The sequence below is a fragment of the Schistocerca americana genome, chromosome X (assembly GCF_021461395.2).
Source record: "Schistocerca americana isolate TAMUIC-IGC-003095 chromosome X, iqSchAmer2.1, whole genome shotgun sequence".
In the NCBI taxonomy this organism is placed as follows: domain Eukaryota; kingdom Metazoa; phylum Arthropoda; class Insecta; order Orthoptera; family Acrididae; genus Schistocerca; species Schistocerca americana.
This window is the reverse complement of record NC_060130.1, coordinates 841,903,876-841,922,654: the sequence shown is the minus strand read 5'-3', so window position 1 is coordinate 841,922,654 and position 18,779 is coordinate 841,903,876. Positions and strand designations below refer to the sequence as shown.

At 40.1% G+C, this 18,779-nt stretch overlaps 1 protein-coding gene across 1 annotated transcript in view; it reads right to left on the bottom strand.

Moving 5' to 3' along the window:
• The window catches only part of LOC124556590, a 51,241-nt gene that overhangs the window by 9,297 nt on the left and 23,165 nt on the right, over window positions 1-18,779 (bottom strand). Inside the window, exon 2 of the mRNA XM_047130558.1 lies at window positions 16,277-16,469. Within this exon, the coding sequence (XP_046986514.1) occupies window positions 16,277-16,469 (193 nt within the window). The remainder of the gene's footprint in view (window positions 1-16,276; window positions 16,470-18,779) is intronic.

Sequence of the window (18,779 nt, the reverse complement as noted above, 5' to 3'; positions counted from 1 at the left end):
GTGATGTGGCAAACATCCTACCAGTAATCAATTTCTTTGCTCAGTCATTGCAGAAAATCAGGCATAACTTGTGCAATGGTAGAATTGATTTGATTTTTCAGGACAGCTAAACTGTTTAGTAGGGGAGGAACATACACATGGTCTTTAATGAAACCCCTGAGAAAGAATTCCATTGTTGTCATGTCTAGGAAGTGAGGTGGCCAAGCGATTGGCCCTTCACAATCAATCCACCAACCTGGGAAGCAATTATCAAGGAAACCTTGAACTTCCGTGAGGAAATGAGGCGGTGCACCAACTTGCTGGTAGTAAACCATCCCATCTCTGTTATCATCATTGTTCCGTGAAATAAAAAGAATTTCAAGCATATACAGATACACAATACCAATGACAGTTTTCACCATGAAGAAATGAGGGCCGTACACTTTCAGTTTGCTAACGGCACAAAACACATTAACTTTGGGGCTGTGCCGGCCGCGGTGGTCTCGCGGTTCTAGGCGCGCAGTCCGGAACCGCGCGACTGCTACGGTTGCAGGTTCGAATCCTGCCTCGGGCATGGATGTGTGTGATGTCCTTAGGTTAGTTAGGTTTAAGTAGTTCTAAGTTCTAGGGGACTGATGACCACAGCTGTTAAGTCCCATAGTGCTCAGAGCCATTTGAACCATTTTGAACTTTGGGGCTGTCATGATTGTGTTCCAGGGTTGCACGTGGGTTTTCATTGCCCCACATTCTGCAGCTATGGGTGTTCACCATGCCCTTATCGACCTCTATCCAATGAAACATTTCCGCACAGAATTCCCCATGAGCAAACCGATCTGCATCACTAATGTGTTGTGCCATTGTGAATCTGTATGGTTACAAGTGTAAACATCTACGAGTACTCACCAAACAGTCTTTTGTGGAATGCAAGTCTCGTGAGATGCACATCGCATTGATTTTTGTGGACTGAAGGTGATTTATCATGTGGCAATGAACAACCCATCTCAACAAAGTTCTTGTACCAAGAGGAAATTGTAGGCCTGCTTGGATGTTCTTTAGCATATTGAGTGCAAAATTTATGCCAAACAGTTGTTGCAGAGTTCATTTCATGAAACCAAAACAAAAAGTGAGCATGCTCTGCACCAGTAAAAGTAGCGATTTTAACTGTGCACTTCGCTGGCACTCCTGGTGGTGGAATGGGGTACTGATGCAGTACGTGAATCAAACTTGAGGGTGTTTGCAACAAAATGACATATACTGATTCTGTAAGTTATCTCAATAAATTTGTATTATCATCCCAAAGTTTAAAAGTCCTTTTTGACTCATCCTATATATGGAGGAATTGGATATACATTCCAAACTCCCCCCCCCCCCCTTCTACTCCATCTCCTCCTCCCCCTCCAACCTGTGCTCATATTCTCCTTCCCCCTTCTGTCTGCCCATCTCCTGATCCTAATAGGAGCTAGTGGTACTTACCCTTACAGTATTTCTTTCCAGATCGTAACTAATATGTGTACCAAATTTCGTTGAAATCATTCCAGGGTTTAGGATGACGTTTTCACATCCATGGCTTTGTCTGAATGCGCACATGCCAAATATATTTAACATATTTCACACTCATTTATACACATATCTCTAGCAAATTTTGCCCAGCAGTTTCATTTTGATGCAGCTCAACGTTTATGACAATGTATCTACTGAACTGTGTGTTGCACAAAGATATAATTTTGCTGGCACATCCAGTGCTATACATGAATACTGTCCGAAAAATGTATAACAAATACAGTTAGCAGTAAAGAAGTAATAAATTAATATTTCATGCTTCACGCCCAAGTAAATTGGTCGAAACTTTTGAGATCTTTGGTAACAACATTAAACAACTACTTGGCTTTATATAGTAGTAGTAGTAGTAGTAGTAGGAGGAGGAGGAGGAGGAGGAGTAGGAGTAGTTGGGTCTTCAGTCCAAAGATTTGTCTGATGCAGCTCTCCATGCTGCTCTAGCCTGTGCAAGTGGCTTCATTTCTGAATAACTAGTGCAATCTACAGCCTTCTCTATCTGCTTACAGTCGTCATCTCTTGGCCTCATCTATGATTTTTACCTCCCACACTTCCCTTCAATACTAGATTAGTGATCCCTTGATGTCTCAGAATGCGTCTTATCAGCCAACCCCTCCTTTTAGTCAAGTTATCCGACAAATTTCTTGTCTCCCCAATTCTATTCAGTACCATATCATTAGATACGTGATATACCCATCTAATCTTCAGCATTCTTCTCTAGTGCCACATTTCAAAAGCTCTTCTTGTCTGAACTGTTTATCATCCATGTTTCACTTCTGCACATGGGTACACTCCATAAAAATACTTTCAGAAATGACTTCCTAACACTCAAATCTGTATTTGATGTAAACAAATTTCTATTCTTCAGAAATGTTTTTCTTTCCATTGCCAGTTTACATTTTATATCCTCTCTACTTTGGGCATCATCAGTTACTTTGCTGCCTGAACAGCATAACTCATCTACTCCTTTAAGTGTCTTATTTCATAATCAAATTGCCTCAGCGTCACCTGATTTAATTCGACTACATTCCATTATCCTTGTCTTGATTTTGTAGGTGTTCATCTTACACCTTCCTTTCAAGTCGCTACCCATTCTGTTCAACTGCTCTTCCAAGTCTTTTGCTGTCTCTGACACAACTACGTCATCAGCAAACCTCAAGATTTTTATCTCTTCTCCCTGAACTTTAATTCCAACTCCAAATATTTCTTTGGTTTCCTTTACAGCTTGCTCAGTGTACAGACTGAATAATGTAGGGGATTGGCTACAACCCCGTTTCACTTCCTCTCAACCACTGTTTCCCTTTAATGCTCCTCAACATAACTGCTGTCTGGTTTCTACACAAGTTGTCAATAGCCCTTTGCTCCCTGTATTTTACCCCTGCCACCTCCTGAATTTCAAAGAGAGTATTCCAGTCAACATTGTCAAAAGCTTTCTCTCAGTCTACAAATGCTATAAATGCAGGTTTGCCTTTCCTTGATCTATGTTGTAAGATAAGTCGTAGGGTCAGTACTGCCTCGCACGTTTCTACATCTCTCAGAAATCAAAACTGCTTTTCCCCGAGGTCAGCTTCCACCAGTTTTTCCACTCTTCTGTAAAGAATTCATGTTAGTATTTTGTAACAACGACTTATTAAACTGATAGTTCTGCAATTTTCACACCTGTCAGCAACAGGTTTCTTTGAAATTGCAATTATTAGATGTTTCTTGAAGTCTGAGGATATTTGGTCTGTCTCATACATCTTGCAAACCATATGGAAAGACCTTAACTTTTCCCGGCGAATTGAATGTTCAAATAACTTACGGGTTTGCTGCCGGGTGATGTCGTCGACCACTGCTGATATTTAGACAGGAGCACACCCTGCCATTCTCAAGGCACAACTGCAAGGAGGAAGCAATGTGCAAGGGAATTTAATACCTCCATTCACAGAGGAGAAACACAGAACAAGTACCCGCAGAGTCAACACACAATCAAATATAACCAACATCAGAAATATCGATAGTGACTATTAATCAACAGGTGAGGTAGCACTAATTCTGTCCCTCTGTTTTTTGATGAGAGACAGATCCGGATTCCAAGCAGCATTTAAACAAAATCCACCAACTCTGTTTATAAGGTTGCTTGATAGTTTGATTTCGACAGCTTCCTTAATAACACTATCCCAATAGTTGGGCGTGCAAGCCAGAATCCCCGTGTTGTATTCCACAGGATGACCGGTGTCAAGGCAATGTTCTGCAATAGCGGATTTGCTCGGCTGTTGTAAGCGTGTGTGACGCTTATGTTCAATACACTGGTCTTCCACAGTCCTGATTGTCTGACCAATATACGACATGCCACAACTGCAAGGGAATACGATAGACACCAGCCTTACGCAAACCAAGATCATCTTTTACGAACGCCAACAGGGCCATAATCTTAGAAGGTGGTCAAACAACATATTTCACATCATATTTTGGCAAAATACAGCCAATCCTATTGGAAATGCTTCCTGCGTAAGGCAAAAGGGCTATAGACTTAGGTGCCATGTCGTTGCTATTGTCACTCACCTGCTGCACAGAAGGCTGATAGCGCATCACACGTTTGATCTGGCTCTCAATATAACCATTCTGACGAAAGGTGTCTTCGAGATGTGAACTCTACAGGTTTCTTACGTTGATTGGAGGGATTGCGTTTGAATGACTCTGATATTTTAGTCAGTTTTGATGTGGTTTCTCTTTTCACTCGCATTCCTCTCTGATTTGTTGCAACTAATTGAGGTTAAGTTTGGTGTCGAGTTAACAAATTCATTTTAACATGTGTTGACTTCCACTTACTTTTTATCCAATGGTCAGTACCATGAACAGACTGATGGAGTTGCAATGGGAAACCCGTTGTCACCTAGTGTGGCCAATTTGTTTATGGATGACTTTGAGGAACGTGCATTGGAGTCAGCGACCTTGAAACCTGCATGTTTTTTCAGATATGTAGACGATACTTTTGTTGTTTGGCCTCATGGTAGTGAGAATTTAAACCGGGTTTTGGAACACCTGAATTCAATCCACCCGAATATTCAGGTCACTATGAGGATGGAAAACAATGGATGCCTTCCCTCCCTCGATGTGTTGGTCAGATAGAAGACATGGTACACTGGGACATTCTGTTAATAGGAAGCCTACTCACACTGACTTGTATCTGTGAGCTGATAGTTGTCACCATCCAGCTCAGTGTGAAGGAGTACTTCGTACCTTGGTTCACAGGGCCCACATTATTCAGACCCTGAAAGTTTGGCAGCTGAGCTATCACATCTCAAAGTCACCTTTCATCAGAATGGTTATAGTGAGAGGCAGATCAATCGTGCATTGCGCTATCAGCCTTCTGTGCAACATGTGAGTGATGATAGCAACGAAGTGGCACCCAAGTCTACAGCCCTTTTGCCTTACGCAGGAAGTATTTCCAATAGGAATGGCCATATTGTGGTTTTCAACCACCTTTTAAGATTATGGCCCTGTTGGCGTCCATAAAAGATGATCTTGGTTTGCGTAAGGCTGGTGTCTATCTTATTCCTTGCCGTTGTGGCATGTTATTTATTGGTCAGACAATCAGGACTGTGGAAGACCAGTGTATTGAACATAAGCGTCACACATGCTTACAACAGCCGAGCAAATCCGCTACTGCAGAACATTGCCTTGACACCGGTCAACCTATGGAATACAACACGGGGATTCTGGCTTGCACGCCCAGCTATTGGGATAGTGTTATTAAGGAAGCTGTTGAAATCAAACTATCAAGCAACCTTATAAACAGAGATGGTGGATTTTGTTTAAATGCTGCTTGGAATCCGGATCTGTCTCCCATCAAAAAACAGAGGGACAGAATTAGTGCTACCTCACCTGTTGATTAATAGTCACTATCGATATTTCTGATGTTGGTTATCTTTGGCTGTGTGTTGACTTTGTGGTTACTTGTTCTGTGTTTAGTATCTTCCTTGTGTCTCCTCTGTGAATGGAGGTATTAAATTCCCTTGCACATTGCTTCCTCCTAGCAGTTGTGCCTTGAGAATGGCAGGGTGTGCTCCTGTCTAAATACCGGCGGTGGTCGATGACGTCACCCAGCAGCAAACCCGTAAGTTATCTGAACATATGGAAAGTTTTGTCATAACTGGCGCTCCCAAGACAGAATGTCATCTATTCCTGGGGGCTTGTTTTGACTTGGGTCTTTCAGTGTTGTGTCAAATTCTTCTCGCAGTATCATATCTCCCATCCCATTTTCATCTGTGTCTTCCATTTCTATAATATTCCCTTCAAGTTCATCTCCCTTGTATAGACTGTCTATATACTCCTTTCACCTTTCAGCTTTCCCTGCTTTTCTTAGTACTGGTTTTCCATCTCAGCTCTTGATATTCATACTGCTGCTTCTCTTTTCTCCAAAAACTCTAATTTTTCTGTACACAGTATCTATCTTTCCTCTGGTGAAGTATGCTTCTAAATCATTACATGTGTCCTCTGGCCATACCTGTTTAGCCATTTTGCATTTCCTGTCAATCTCATTTTTTAGATGTTTGTATTCCCTTTCGCCAACTTCACTTGCTGCATTTTTGTGTTTGCTTCTTTTCTCAATTAAATTCAATATGCCCTGTGTTATCCAAGGATTTCTGCCTGGTCTTGTCTTTTTTTATCTATTCGATTCTCTGCTGTTTTCACTATTTTATCTCTAAAAGTTACCTATCCATCTTTTACTGTATTCCTTTCCCCTGTTCTAGTCAACCCTTGCCCAATGCTCCCTCAAGCTCTCAACAAGCTCTGGTCCTTTCAAATTATCCAGGTCCCATCTCATTAATTTCCTATCTTTTTGCGATTTCTTCAGCTTTAATCTACAGTTCATAAGCAATAAATTGTGGTCAGACTCTACATCTACCCCTGGAAAAGTCTTAAAATTTAATATCTGGTTCTGAAATCGCTGTCTTACCATTATATAACCAGTATGAAATCTGGTTCTCCAGGTCTCTTCCACATACATATCACAATTCTTAAAGTGTCAGCGATGATTAAATTATGCCCTGTGCAAAATTCTACTAATTGGTTTCCTCTTTCATTCCTTTCCCCCAGTCAATATTCACCTACTATTTTTGTTTCTTTTTGTTTTCCTACTATTGAATTCCAGTCTCTTATCACAAATTTTTGTCTCCCTTAACTATCTGCATAATTTTTTTTCTCTCTTCATCCATTTCTTCAATCTCTTCATCATCCATGGAGCTAGCTGGCATATAAACTAGTACTACAGTGGTAGGTGTGGGCTTAGTGTATCTTGGCTGTGATGAGTTCACTATGCAGTTCATAGTAGCTTACCCACATTCCCATTTTCTTATTCACTATTAAACATACTTCTGAATTACCTCTATTTGACTTTATAATCCTGTATTCGCCTCACCAGATGTCCTGTTCCTCTTGCATCCGAACTTCACTAATTCCCACTGTAACTTGAACCTATCCATTTCCCTTCTTAAATTTTCTGACCTGCCTGCCTGATTAAGGGATCTTAAATTCCATGCTCCAATCCACAGAATGCCAGTTTTGCTTCTCCTGATATCATCTTCCCGAGTAGTCCCCCCTGGAGGTTCGAGTGAGGGGACTATTTTACCTGCGGAATATTTTACCCAGGAAGATGCCATCATCAGTTAACCATATAGTACAGCTGCATGCCCTCAGGAAAAATTATGGAGTAGTTTTCCCCTTCCTTTCAGCCGTTCTCAGTACCAGCATGGTAATGTCATTTTGGATGGTGTTACAATGCCAGATCAGTCAATCATCCGGACTGTTGCCCCTGCAACTATTGAAAAGGCTGCTGCCCCTCTTCAGGAACCATATATTTGTCTGGCCCCTCAATAGATACTCCTCTGTCGTGGTTGCACGTATGGTGTGGCTATCTTTATCACTGAGACATGAAAGCCACCCCACCGATGGCAAGGTCCATGCTTTTGGGGGAGAGAGTACAGTCAATAATGATGCTGCTGCTACCACTATATGTCTCATTAAGGAGGAAGTTGACATCTTGAAGCGTTGGTCATTCTACCGAATATCAGTGTCATCCACACACAATACTTTGACGTGACTCGTTACCTTCATCAGGCTCTACCCGAGATGGCTCATCAGGTGGTTCAAATGGCTCTGAGCACTATGGGACTCAACTGCTGAGGTCATTAGTCCCCTAGAACTTAGAACTAGTTAAACCTAACTAACCTAAGGACATCACAAACATCCATGCCCGAGGCAGGATTCGAACCTGCGACCGTAGCGGTTTTGCGGTTCCAGACTGCAGCGCCTTTAATCGCACGGCCACTTCGGCCGGCCTCATCAGGTGGAACAGGTTGAATATTTAAACCAGGTGGTTATAGTTAAACTTATGGTATTTCAAGTGCTGCACGACACTGAAACATCATAGGTATGTTCATTAATTGGTGCTCTTGTGCAGCATCCTGAAAAAACATAATAATTCCACTTCCTGCCACCAGATGAAAATATGGCACTCTAAGCGGTCATAGTGTGGTGCGGGTGCAGGGAAAGGTGAGGAATGATCAAACATGTGATAATGGTCATTGTGGCTTATTTATTATGATACAGTCACAAGTTACATGTATTCAGTATGGCCTCCCAACTCATCAACATGCTGCATCCATAACACACCATGGTCGACAGTTGTTCACAGCATAGTAATCAGAATGATATGTCATTGTATGCTCTCCTTCAAGATCAGGAAGAGTCTGGATACATCCCTGACAGACACAATCTTTCAGAAACCGCCACAACCAGAAGTCACATGGGTTTAGGACATGCAGTCATTACCGAAGGCTGCTTGAAGTAAATCTTTCACCTGGCAATTGACATGTGGTGTCATCCAATCTTGTGTTAAAATAGTGGTGTGGACACAGTTGCATCCTTGCAAGCTTGAATAAGTGTTACAGAAGTATGTCCTTATAACATGCAGATGTCACTGTACATCCAACAGGCCTGTGAGCTGTCAGCCGCTAGAAGAAAAACTGACAAAGGATGAAAGAGTTTGCAAATCCACACCAAACAGTCACATACGTTGAGTGCAGTGGATGTTCCTAAACAACATATGGTGGGAGAACACCACGTGATAGTTCTGTGCATTCACAACACTACGCAGAGTAAAAAATGCTTTGCCTGTCCAAAGAAAATTCCCTTGTCACATGTCATACATTTCCATGAGTGCCAAAAACCAAAGGGCATAATCACAGCACTGGAGCCTATCTTGGGCCTTTATCCATTGACTTTTCTGTATCTTGTAGGAATACCAGCATGTGCTGCAAAATCATTTGAAAAGTTGACAAGGGAAGAAACAATTCCTGTGACACAGCTTGAGCACTGGCTGCAGAATCTGAAGCATGTGTGGCATGGCTGGATATAGCTACAGCAACTTCATCAACAACTGCCATGGGAATGGGCTGTCTTCCTCTCCCTGCTGCACTGCCTGTTGCTCTAAATTTCTTTGTCATATTATTTAGCCCATTTATTGACTTCGGGCCTCTTTGCCACTTTTTCTGTCAGCAATACTCTTGCAGTGCAGTGCTGCTATTGCTGCTGTTCTGATAAAATAACTTTACCAACACTGTACAGTCTTTCTTCTCCATAGCAACTGAATTTCACACAGAAAACTTCAATCTTTTTAACCCTTTACACCAACCTTCACTTCCAAAAAGAAATCAACACCTTTCACCAAGTGACAAACAGCATACTGATGTCAAAACAAGAAACATTCCACATTCTGACTGCTTACAGTGCCATATTTTTCCACCTGGTGATAGAAAGTGAACTTTTTTTTTTTCAGCATACTCCGTGAATGCATTTATTAATGAACATACCTCCAGTGTTTCAGTGCCCTGCGATGTACACATTCCTCACTGTAGCAGCCAGAACACTGTCCATTTAATTATAAGCACCTGATACCCGCTGCTTCCCCCCCCCCCCCCCCCCCCCCCTCCATGCCTCCATGGTCAGGTCTAGGCACACCATCTGCAGTCCATTCCCACTAGTAATGTCTTGAAATTTTCTGTCTTCAGTAAGGTGTACCTGGCCTCAAGCTGGATTTCTGGTTTTGGTCCGGTGCACCTGACAGTGATCTGGTGTATCCTGTTCGCTGTTTGGGATTCATTCCTCATGTCCAAATTCTCAGATTATCTTTTTGTTGAGTTCTGCTATTGCAACCATTGTGTTTCAGCAACTCCAATGCAGTATCCCAGACTTTGCTGAGTTGGTAGCCCATGCCATTATTAGTGAAGCTTTTGCCACCTTTACCACTAATGACACTCTTAAAACATTGTTCTAGCATCTGGGGGTCTGTGGCACAACCCTTGTTTCTTCATGGACCATGGTATGATTAAGTTCCAGTCAATGCTCAGCAATGGCTGATTTAGTTGCCTTTCTCAGCCGAGTGTGCAGCTGATGTCTTTGGCATCTGACATCCACTGCTCTAGTTGTTTGGCCAATTTACGACACACCACATTGGCACGGTGTATTATAAATTCTTGGTTTTCATAAACCAAGGTCATCACCCACATTTCCCAGTAGTCCTCTTATTTTGGTAGGACAGGACACACACATGATGGTATGCTTCTTGAGAATCCTGTTGATCTTGACACAAACAGATCATGCAGTAAGCCACAGTCTTTGCTCCACCTTGCTCTTCTTCTCTGTCACATGACAGAATTGTTGGTTGAAAGGCCTTATGAATCTGTTTGACCATGTATCCATTTTTGCAGAAGCATAAGCATAGGTCCTCTATTTCTGGTGCTAAACTGTCTTAGTCTGATGAGATATGTGCCCTGTGGACCAATGTCTTTAGAAATCCATTCTTCTGCACTAGATGATAGCTACTAACTTGAGGATACAAATCAGCGAGTGCTGGTTTGTGATACGCGCTGTGACCAAACAATAGGTAATGACCCATCTGCTCTCTTTTTGACCAATACATCCAGAAATGGCAGCTGACTAATATTTGGGTGGTATGAGTTACGATGTTCCAAAAACTCACTAATACTCTCCCTACCATGAGGACAGATCACAAAGATATCACCTACACACCTAGAGAAGCCTGTGGGTTTGTATATAGCCATCTATTATGCTTCTTCCTTATATTTCTCCATGAACGGTTCGGCAGCCCCTGGAGATGGGGCTGACCAATGTCACTCTTGTCTGTCCATAATATTGGCCCCTATACAGAATATAAGTTTGTCATGAATATATCCCCGAAGAGTTCCATTTGAGCATCATCAAATTTCTTTGCAATCAGTTCCAGTGAGCCTTCCAATGGAACTTTGGTAAACAGGGAGATCACATCAAAACTGACCATTGTATCAGATTCCATGATATATACTTGCTCGAGATGTTGCACAAAGTCCTCTGAGTTGTGGATGTGATGAATACACTTCCCCATATAAGGGCACAGCAGTTTCTTCAAATAATAAATTTGTGCGTAAGGTCATAGCATTTTTCGATAAGTTTAATAAACACAATACACACACATTACAGAGACGCTTTCAGACAGTCGTTCTTCCCGCGAACCATACGCGACTGGAACAGGAAAGGGAGGTAATGACAGTGGCACGTAAAGTGCCCTCCGCCACACACCGTTGGGTGGCTTGCGGAGCATCAATGTAGATGTAGATGTAGATGTAGACCTTAGCCATCAATAATATATTATCCTTCACTATTTGCAACAGTCTGCCAAAGCTGGGCTAACTTTTCGATACCGTGACAGTACGACTCACGTGATTTTGAGATGAAGAACACGTCAAGCCACGACTGGAGTGCATTTACATCTGAAGAGGAAGCTGTTCTATAGCAAGAAGATGTGTAGGGGTTGTTACAATGAACTTGGTGCACTGATAGGGTGCAAAAATTTTGAGACTGAAAACCTTGAAATGTGTGTGAATGTATCACGTTAAAATTTCTGCTCCCTTGATGATATATAGGAATGAGTAAATGTGTAGTTTTACGATGTTGCTCTGGCATTCATTCATGTAATTTGATGTTATTCTGTGAACTCATCTTTCATTTACATATTTTATATGTCTGTCTCCATATAGTTTTGTGCACATTTTGCTTGAGGTGTTTGTTGGGCTATGGGTGGCATCGGGGCACGTGCAGAGAGACCTCGGCACCAACCACAGCTCCCAGGAATACGCCGGACAGAAGATACCACGAATCCTAACGAACAATGCAGAAGGCTGATGAGAACATCGGGCTTTGATGTATATTTTAGGCAGTCTCTTAGCTGACGTCTCTGGATGGACCTATTATGATAGCATTGCAGGAGAAATCATACACTGTGTGACAGTTTGAAAATAAAATAATTTGTTAATGAGAACTCCATTCTAATGGGTTAAGTAGAATGGGTAAATAACTGTTTTGTATGGTGTACTACAGTCCGAGAACTGTACGAGAGTACTGCACAATTGTCACAATCACTGTCGCTGTTTAACACAGTATCACTAACAAATTTGTGTGGCAGCCTTACAGCCTGATACAGCTATCCTCCCTTGTAGTGGTCATACGTGGTTGACCAGAACCTTGATGATTAGTATGCCTGCGCTCACGTTCCCATACAGTCCAACTGTCGCACTTCAATGCCTCAAAAATCTGTATATTGCACGATTTGACTAGCTGGCCAAATTCACAATGAGGCACCTTTCAAATGCTGCCAGGTGTCAATAATGTTGTCTCACAAGTGGCATCTCCATGTCCTTCACAGTGATCACTCAGTATCTAACACTTTTCACATCCCTTATATACCCTACTAGGCCTGGTAACAACACTAAACATGGACAACAATGAATTACAATTCTGATCATTTACACACCCACCAACGGTGTATACATGTGCGAAGTTACACTGACATCTGGCCATTCCTCTGGGACTTCACTTTTGTTGTCAGCACTGTGTGTGTGTGTGTGGGGGGGGGGGGGGGGGGGGGGGGGGTGTTTCTTGAATGAGTGAGTGCTGTAGTTTGTTTTCAATTACTTCATTTTATGAACTACAAATCTGTGGCCTACATAATGTCTATAAACTGACAACACAAATAGTTCCGAAAGCCCTTGTTTGGGCTAAGAACATCTTCCAGAAGTGCGCTACTACCCCAATTAGATCATATAAGAAAACAGAGTAAAAGTAAGCAATAACAACAACCTTTTACACTGGAAAGTAATTATGGAGGGTATTCCAATGTGAAAGCAGAATTCAGTTTCTGTATAAAATTCTCAATGTGAAGCTTTCAAGATAGATTCTCATTTATAATGAGTACCATGAACTTAAAACATTAAGCTCAATTTGTGAGCTACCAATGGTGGGTGTAGAAAGACTACATTGACCACAGTTTGTTTCTGACCACTTGTATGGACCTGAAACTTCCTAGCATATTAGAAGTGTGTGGAACTGGGGTTCAAACATGGGGGCCCTTTGCCTATTGGGGGCAAGTGCTCTACCATATGAACTATCCAAAGAAGACTCTCAAACCTGCATGAACAGCTTTATTTCCACCTGAAGTGCTTGTACCTTCCAAACTTCACCAAAGTTCTCCTACCTAACTCGTGGGATTAACGCTTCTGAAAGAAATGTTCTGCACAGAAATGGTTTAGCTACAGCTTAGAGGATTGTTTCCAGAATAAATTTTCACTCTGCAATGGAGTGTGTGCCGATTTGAAATTTTGCTAGTGACTGATTGCTTTTCTCTATTTTTGTTTCTTCTCACAACTTCCTTTGGGAACCATCAGTTTTTTAAATAGAGGCTCTATTACATAAGCACTTGGACATGCAGATAATATTTCGCCTCACAGGCCATCTGTTTAGATGTTTGTCTTTGGGACAAACAGTTATTAGTGTCAACAAAAATTATGTAAAGAGCATCAGTGGCTGCAGGACTTCATCCAACTTTTTGGCTTCAGAGTATGAGAGAGATATATATGTCATCTTTAACGTCTACATTTTCTCTTCCCTAGTGAACATTGGAAAATGCCTGTGCCAAAGATGTCTCAGAATAATTGAAGCACAACTCTGGGAATGAGCAAATGGCTGCAGTTTGTGAACGAGTTGCCCTTTTAACCACAATTAAATAGCCATCACAAACTATAGCAGTATGATGAAATCTCTGACAAACTATGGTGGACTTGGGATGTAAGGGTGGGCTTTGCATAAACATAGCTGTGCACATTATCATGCCACTTCCGGGATTTGGGAAGGTGTGCTGGCTCCAGATCAAATCAGCCCAGTGGATTAGCTATGAGGGATAGTGTGCCAGCCAGCTTGGATGCTATTTTTAGGCAGTTCCCCATATCCAACACGGTGAATATTGGGCTGGTACCAACATCCTGCCTCAGTTACAGGATTTGCACATATTCTGAAAACTGTTTCATAGTTTCACATGGGTTAACACTACACGAAGACAGATGAGACACACAAATACCGTCCTCGGGAGGAGTGACAACAGGAAAGTCATCTAGCCACTATCTACCACTATCATTGCCAGATCCAGATTAACATGTTGACCCCATATACTGGGAACTAATAGCATGTAGCATCCCCCAAGATTCCATCACAGTGCCCTTACTTTTCTGTTTGCAGATGATACAAATGTTGCAATAAATAGTAAATCATGTATAGCCTAAGAAAGGTCGGATAATGAAATTTTGATGGACATTAATAAATGGTTCTAGCCAATTATCTGTCATTAAACCTTGAAAAAACATACTATATGCAGTTCAGAACTTGTAAAAGGTTTACTGCCAGTATGTGCTTAAAATATAATGACAAGCAGAGATAAGAAGTTGACAGGGTTAAATTCTTGGGATTACAGCTTGATAATAAATTTAACTGGGAGGAGCATACCACAGAACTGCAGAACTACCTAAACAAATCTCTAATTGCTATGCAAATGTTATCAGATGAAAGTGATACAAAAATAAAGAGGCTGGTGTATTATGCTTACTTTCATTCCATAATGTCATATGAGATTATTTTATGGGGTACGTTATTAAGCTAAGCTAAAGTACTCCTCGCCAAAAACGTGCAACATTAATTATTTATGGTGTGAACTCAAGAATGTCCAGCAGAGGGTTGTTTAAAGAACTGTGACGCTAACTACTGCTTCCAAATACATTTATTTATTAATGAAATTTGTCATTAAAATATATCATTTTTCAAACCAACAGCTCAGTTCATGTAATCATTACTAGAAATAAGAATAACTTTCACAAAGATTTAAAGTCAGTCACTTTGGTTCAGCAAAGTGTCCACTACTCAGAAGAAGTGCATATTTTCCATAATATGCCAGCAGCCATAAAAAGTTTAACTAATAATTAAGTTCAGTTTGAGAAGAGCCTAAAGGATTTATTGGTGGCCAACTCCTCCTACTCCTTTGATGAATTTCTGAGCAGAACCAACTGATACATGTGTGTTAATAACAACATCACACGATGTGAATATTGGATACAATCTGTCTTCTTTACAAATTTACGCAGTAATGTGATCACTGTAAGTAAGTACTGTAAAATGTTTTTATTTTATTTATTTATTTATTTATTGTTTTAAATAGATGATATGGGTCTACAAGAGTAAGAATTATCATATGCACCTAAGTGTAATGAATATTTATTATTTGGTGACAAGTTTTATATCCTTTTACATGGAAATATGCTTTTTTTTACCGATTCCACATCGACAAGAGAAATTTCATTTTGGGATCTGTGGAAGGTACAATAGCATATCTGTTCTTATTTTGTAAATATTTTTGGTGTATTCTTGTTTTCTTCCATGTCACACATCCCAGAGGATCTCATTATGGATCAATTGGATCGAAAAGTACATCTAATGTAATCTACTGGTAAGACCAGGAAAAAGAAGAAGATATCCACCTTTTGTGTATAATGGTAAAACCAGGCTATTACTTGTTAAAATGAAAATCATAATTTGCTCAAATATGCCACTCACTCTTTTCATAGTACTGTATACTTCAGAATCTCCCAGTACACAAATCTGAAAGAACATTTAAATAACTTGCAGACATCTTATTCCTGACTAGACAACACATCCAAAATTGTAATCTTAACAAATTACGTTTTTCTACTAAAAATAAAAAAATAAAAAACACAAGGACACTATCCAATGGTTTTGCTATGATTTCTGAGCCTGTCTGTCACCCAACACTTCAACTATATGGTGCATGTTTACTTCTCACCATTACTCTTTTCACTGTTTATTAACATTAAATCAAGTGTGGTTCTTTTTTTCCCCGAATGTGGCATGACCTTATGAGTTTCACTCTATACTTTTACATACTATTCTTGTTCCCAACCAGCTTTCAGAAGATCACAATATTATGAGGGAAAAAAATCATTGCACTATATTTTCAATTTCATGAATCTGCTCTCAGCCACTCTTTGCAAAATGTTGATACTGATAGCAATGAATACACCATCAATTTTGAAAAGCACAGATATAATAAATAATCCACACCAAGCATGTTTTAGTCAGAGCCTTTTCATTTCTTCAAGACCATCATGGGCAAAGATGAAATAATGAATCTGGAAATGAAGATGACCAGTGCCGTACTATGGCAATTTACACACACACACACACACACACACACACACACACACACACACACACAACTACTACTACTACTACTACTACTACCACCACCACCACCACCACCACCACCACCACCACCACATAGAAATATTAGCATATCATCACTCACTGATCATCCATTGAGGCTGCTGACTGGACAGGGCAGCACTGATAACGTGAATCCCAACAGCACTCTGTATAATGACTAGGGTCACCTGGACCAGGGCACGTCAGAAGCCCTTCTTTCCGTCTCAGGGAAGCACTTGTTCCATTTGTGTTTTCCAGGCTCAGTTCGTCCCCATTTAGCCAACACTGAGCACTGGCTGAAAGTAAACATACATATCAACATTACAGCACAATTCAAATCAACATGACTGCAAACATATAAAGCCACACTCCAACATCAGATTCATAGCAAACATTTCAACAGGGCTAAACTCTGTAATATTCTTACTATTCATAGAGCACATTAAATTACTTGTTACTGAATAATCAAATATACTGTCAAACATATACAACTTATGTTTTCATATGGCTGTAGTGCCTTCCAGTATTACTGATTTAAAAAAAGACAATTCAGATACCAAACCTTAAGTGTGTGTCACAAAATTTAGAAATGTTTTGACAAAGAAAACAATATACTATCGTTAAAAAAATTCTGCACGTGGTGACTGGACATTCACAAAGGTAATCAAATCAATGTATAAAAGAGTAAGCTGTTCTCTAATTGCATTAATAAATCAATCTTTCAAACAAAATCTTATCCCAGATGTATAAAATTATGCAGAAATGAAGTCACTCGTTAAAAAAAATAGTCTTATCAATAGTGTCTGAGAGAGCAGCTGCTATTCAGACACAAAATTTTACTGAAACACATGAGATTATTTTGAACTATCAGTTTGATTTAGAGCAAAGAAAAAATACTATTTATATGTCATAAATTAGTTTACTGATAAGTACTTCACTAAACAATAACAACTTCTGTCACTCCACAATGGCCTTTAATTCAATAAACCACACTTGCTAATTCACTAACTAGAGAAACATGCAACTGAGGGCAGTGCCCTACAGTGGCTTATGTCATACCTACATTATGGAAGGCAGAGGTTAATTATATCCTACCAAAATATCCTCCAGAATGAAGAATAACACCAGGAGTGCCTGAATACTCTATTTTCAGTCTGTGTTTATTGATTTTCATACAAAATGAACTCGCACAACCAAAGCATAAACACTAAACAAATGAAGCCTTGTGCATCAGAGCTCTCCAGACAAACAAGGTGAAGATAACAGTTTGTTACATATTGTAAGTGATTTCCCTAAACATTTAATTGATTGCCAACAACAAAATTCTGCAGAAGATTGTGGTTCAAGGATAAGTAGGAAACAATGGTACAAAATTGAAATAAATGGGTGCAGTGACTTAATATGTATGAATAACTTCTCAAGTATATAAACTGTTACAGTGACATATGCACCAGATGCAAATAGCAAACAATCAAACGAAATGAACAGATCAGTGTCACAATCTAAATAGCTCTAACAATGTTGAAAAGTCCTCAGACAAAAACTCTGCAAAAAAATGCGGAGGCACCTTTTCAAGAAGTACACAGGAAATGGAGAAGAAATGTATATTTTGGTAATGAAGCAAAAACCTCTGTGAGTACTAAGGGAAAAATATATTGACACTTTGGCTGAAGACCATAAGCATTCACTACTACGCACCTAAAAGGATGCAGGCTCACTACCCTATAATTCTGTTGTATCTGCAAGTGACAAATCAAAAGGTAGCACAACAACAATAGTTGGTAGAGCAGACAAACAAGGAATGCTGTATGTGGAAAAAGGACATGGCTACATGTGAGCACAGTCAAAAGTGGCACAACTCCTGAAATTTTTACTAACTTCCTGCGTAAGACCTTCCCTAGCCATTAGCCATAACTTTATAGCTGGAAATCTTGAAACAAAGGGGCTTAATATCAGTTTCAAAATTATGATGACTTTAAGCTTAGAGATAAAATAATGGATAGCACTATATGGCCTAAAACTATCGTGATAAAGCATTTTTTTTTTTAAATTTATTCTGGAGACTGGGCAATATTCCTGTGAAATAAGCTCTTTTGTGACAGACACCAAGAGTACCTGACTTTAAAGAGATCACATAATGCTCAGAATCTCTCTCGCATTGTTATACGCAGTGCCAATGTACAATACCTTACAAAAAATTGTGTGTCATCATTCTGTATAGAAGAAATGAAGCCAGAAGCACTGTGTGTATGTGAACTTCAGTTTTCAGTGAAAGAACCTGAGTACTACAACTGTATTGAATACTCAGATTTGGTAACTGCATGGTACAGAACAACTGCTTTCTTTGATAGTATATATATACAGAAAATTCAGTGTTAAAGAAACTGACTTAAAAAGCTTCTGTGTGGACCTTCGATTAGAAGAGCTGGCTGCTTTGACGTTATTAGATCTTAATATAATTACTGTCTCAGTACACCATTCTCCAAATGGCAACTATGAAAATTTTCTCATCCAAATGGAATCTTGCCTGAGCTACTTACTCAAAAACTGAAATAAAAAACTGCATTGTGTGATGATTTCAATATACATTTTGGTAAAGAGTACTA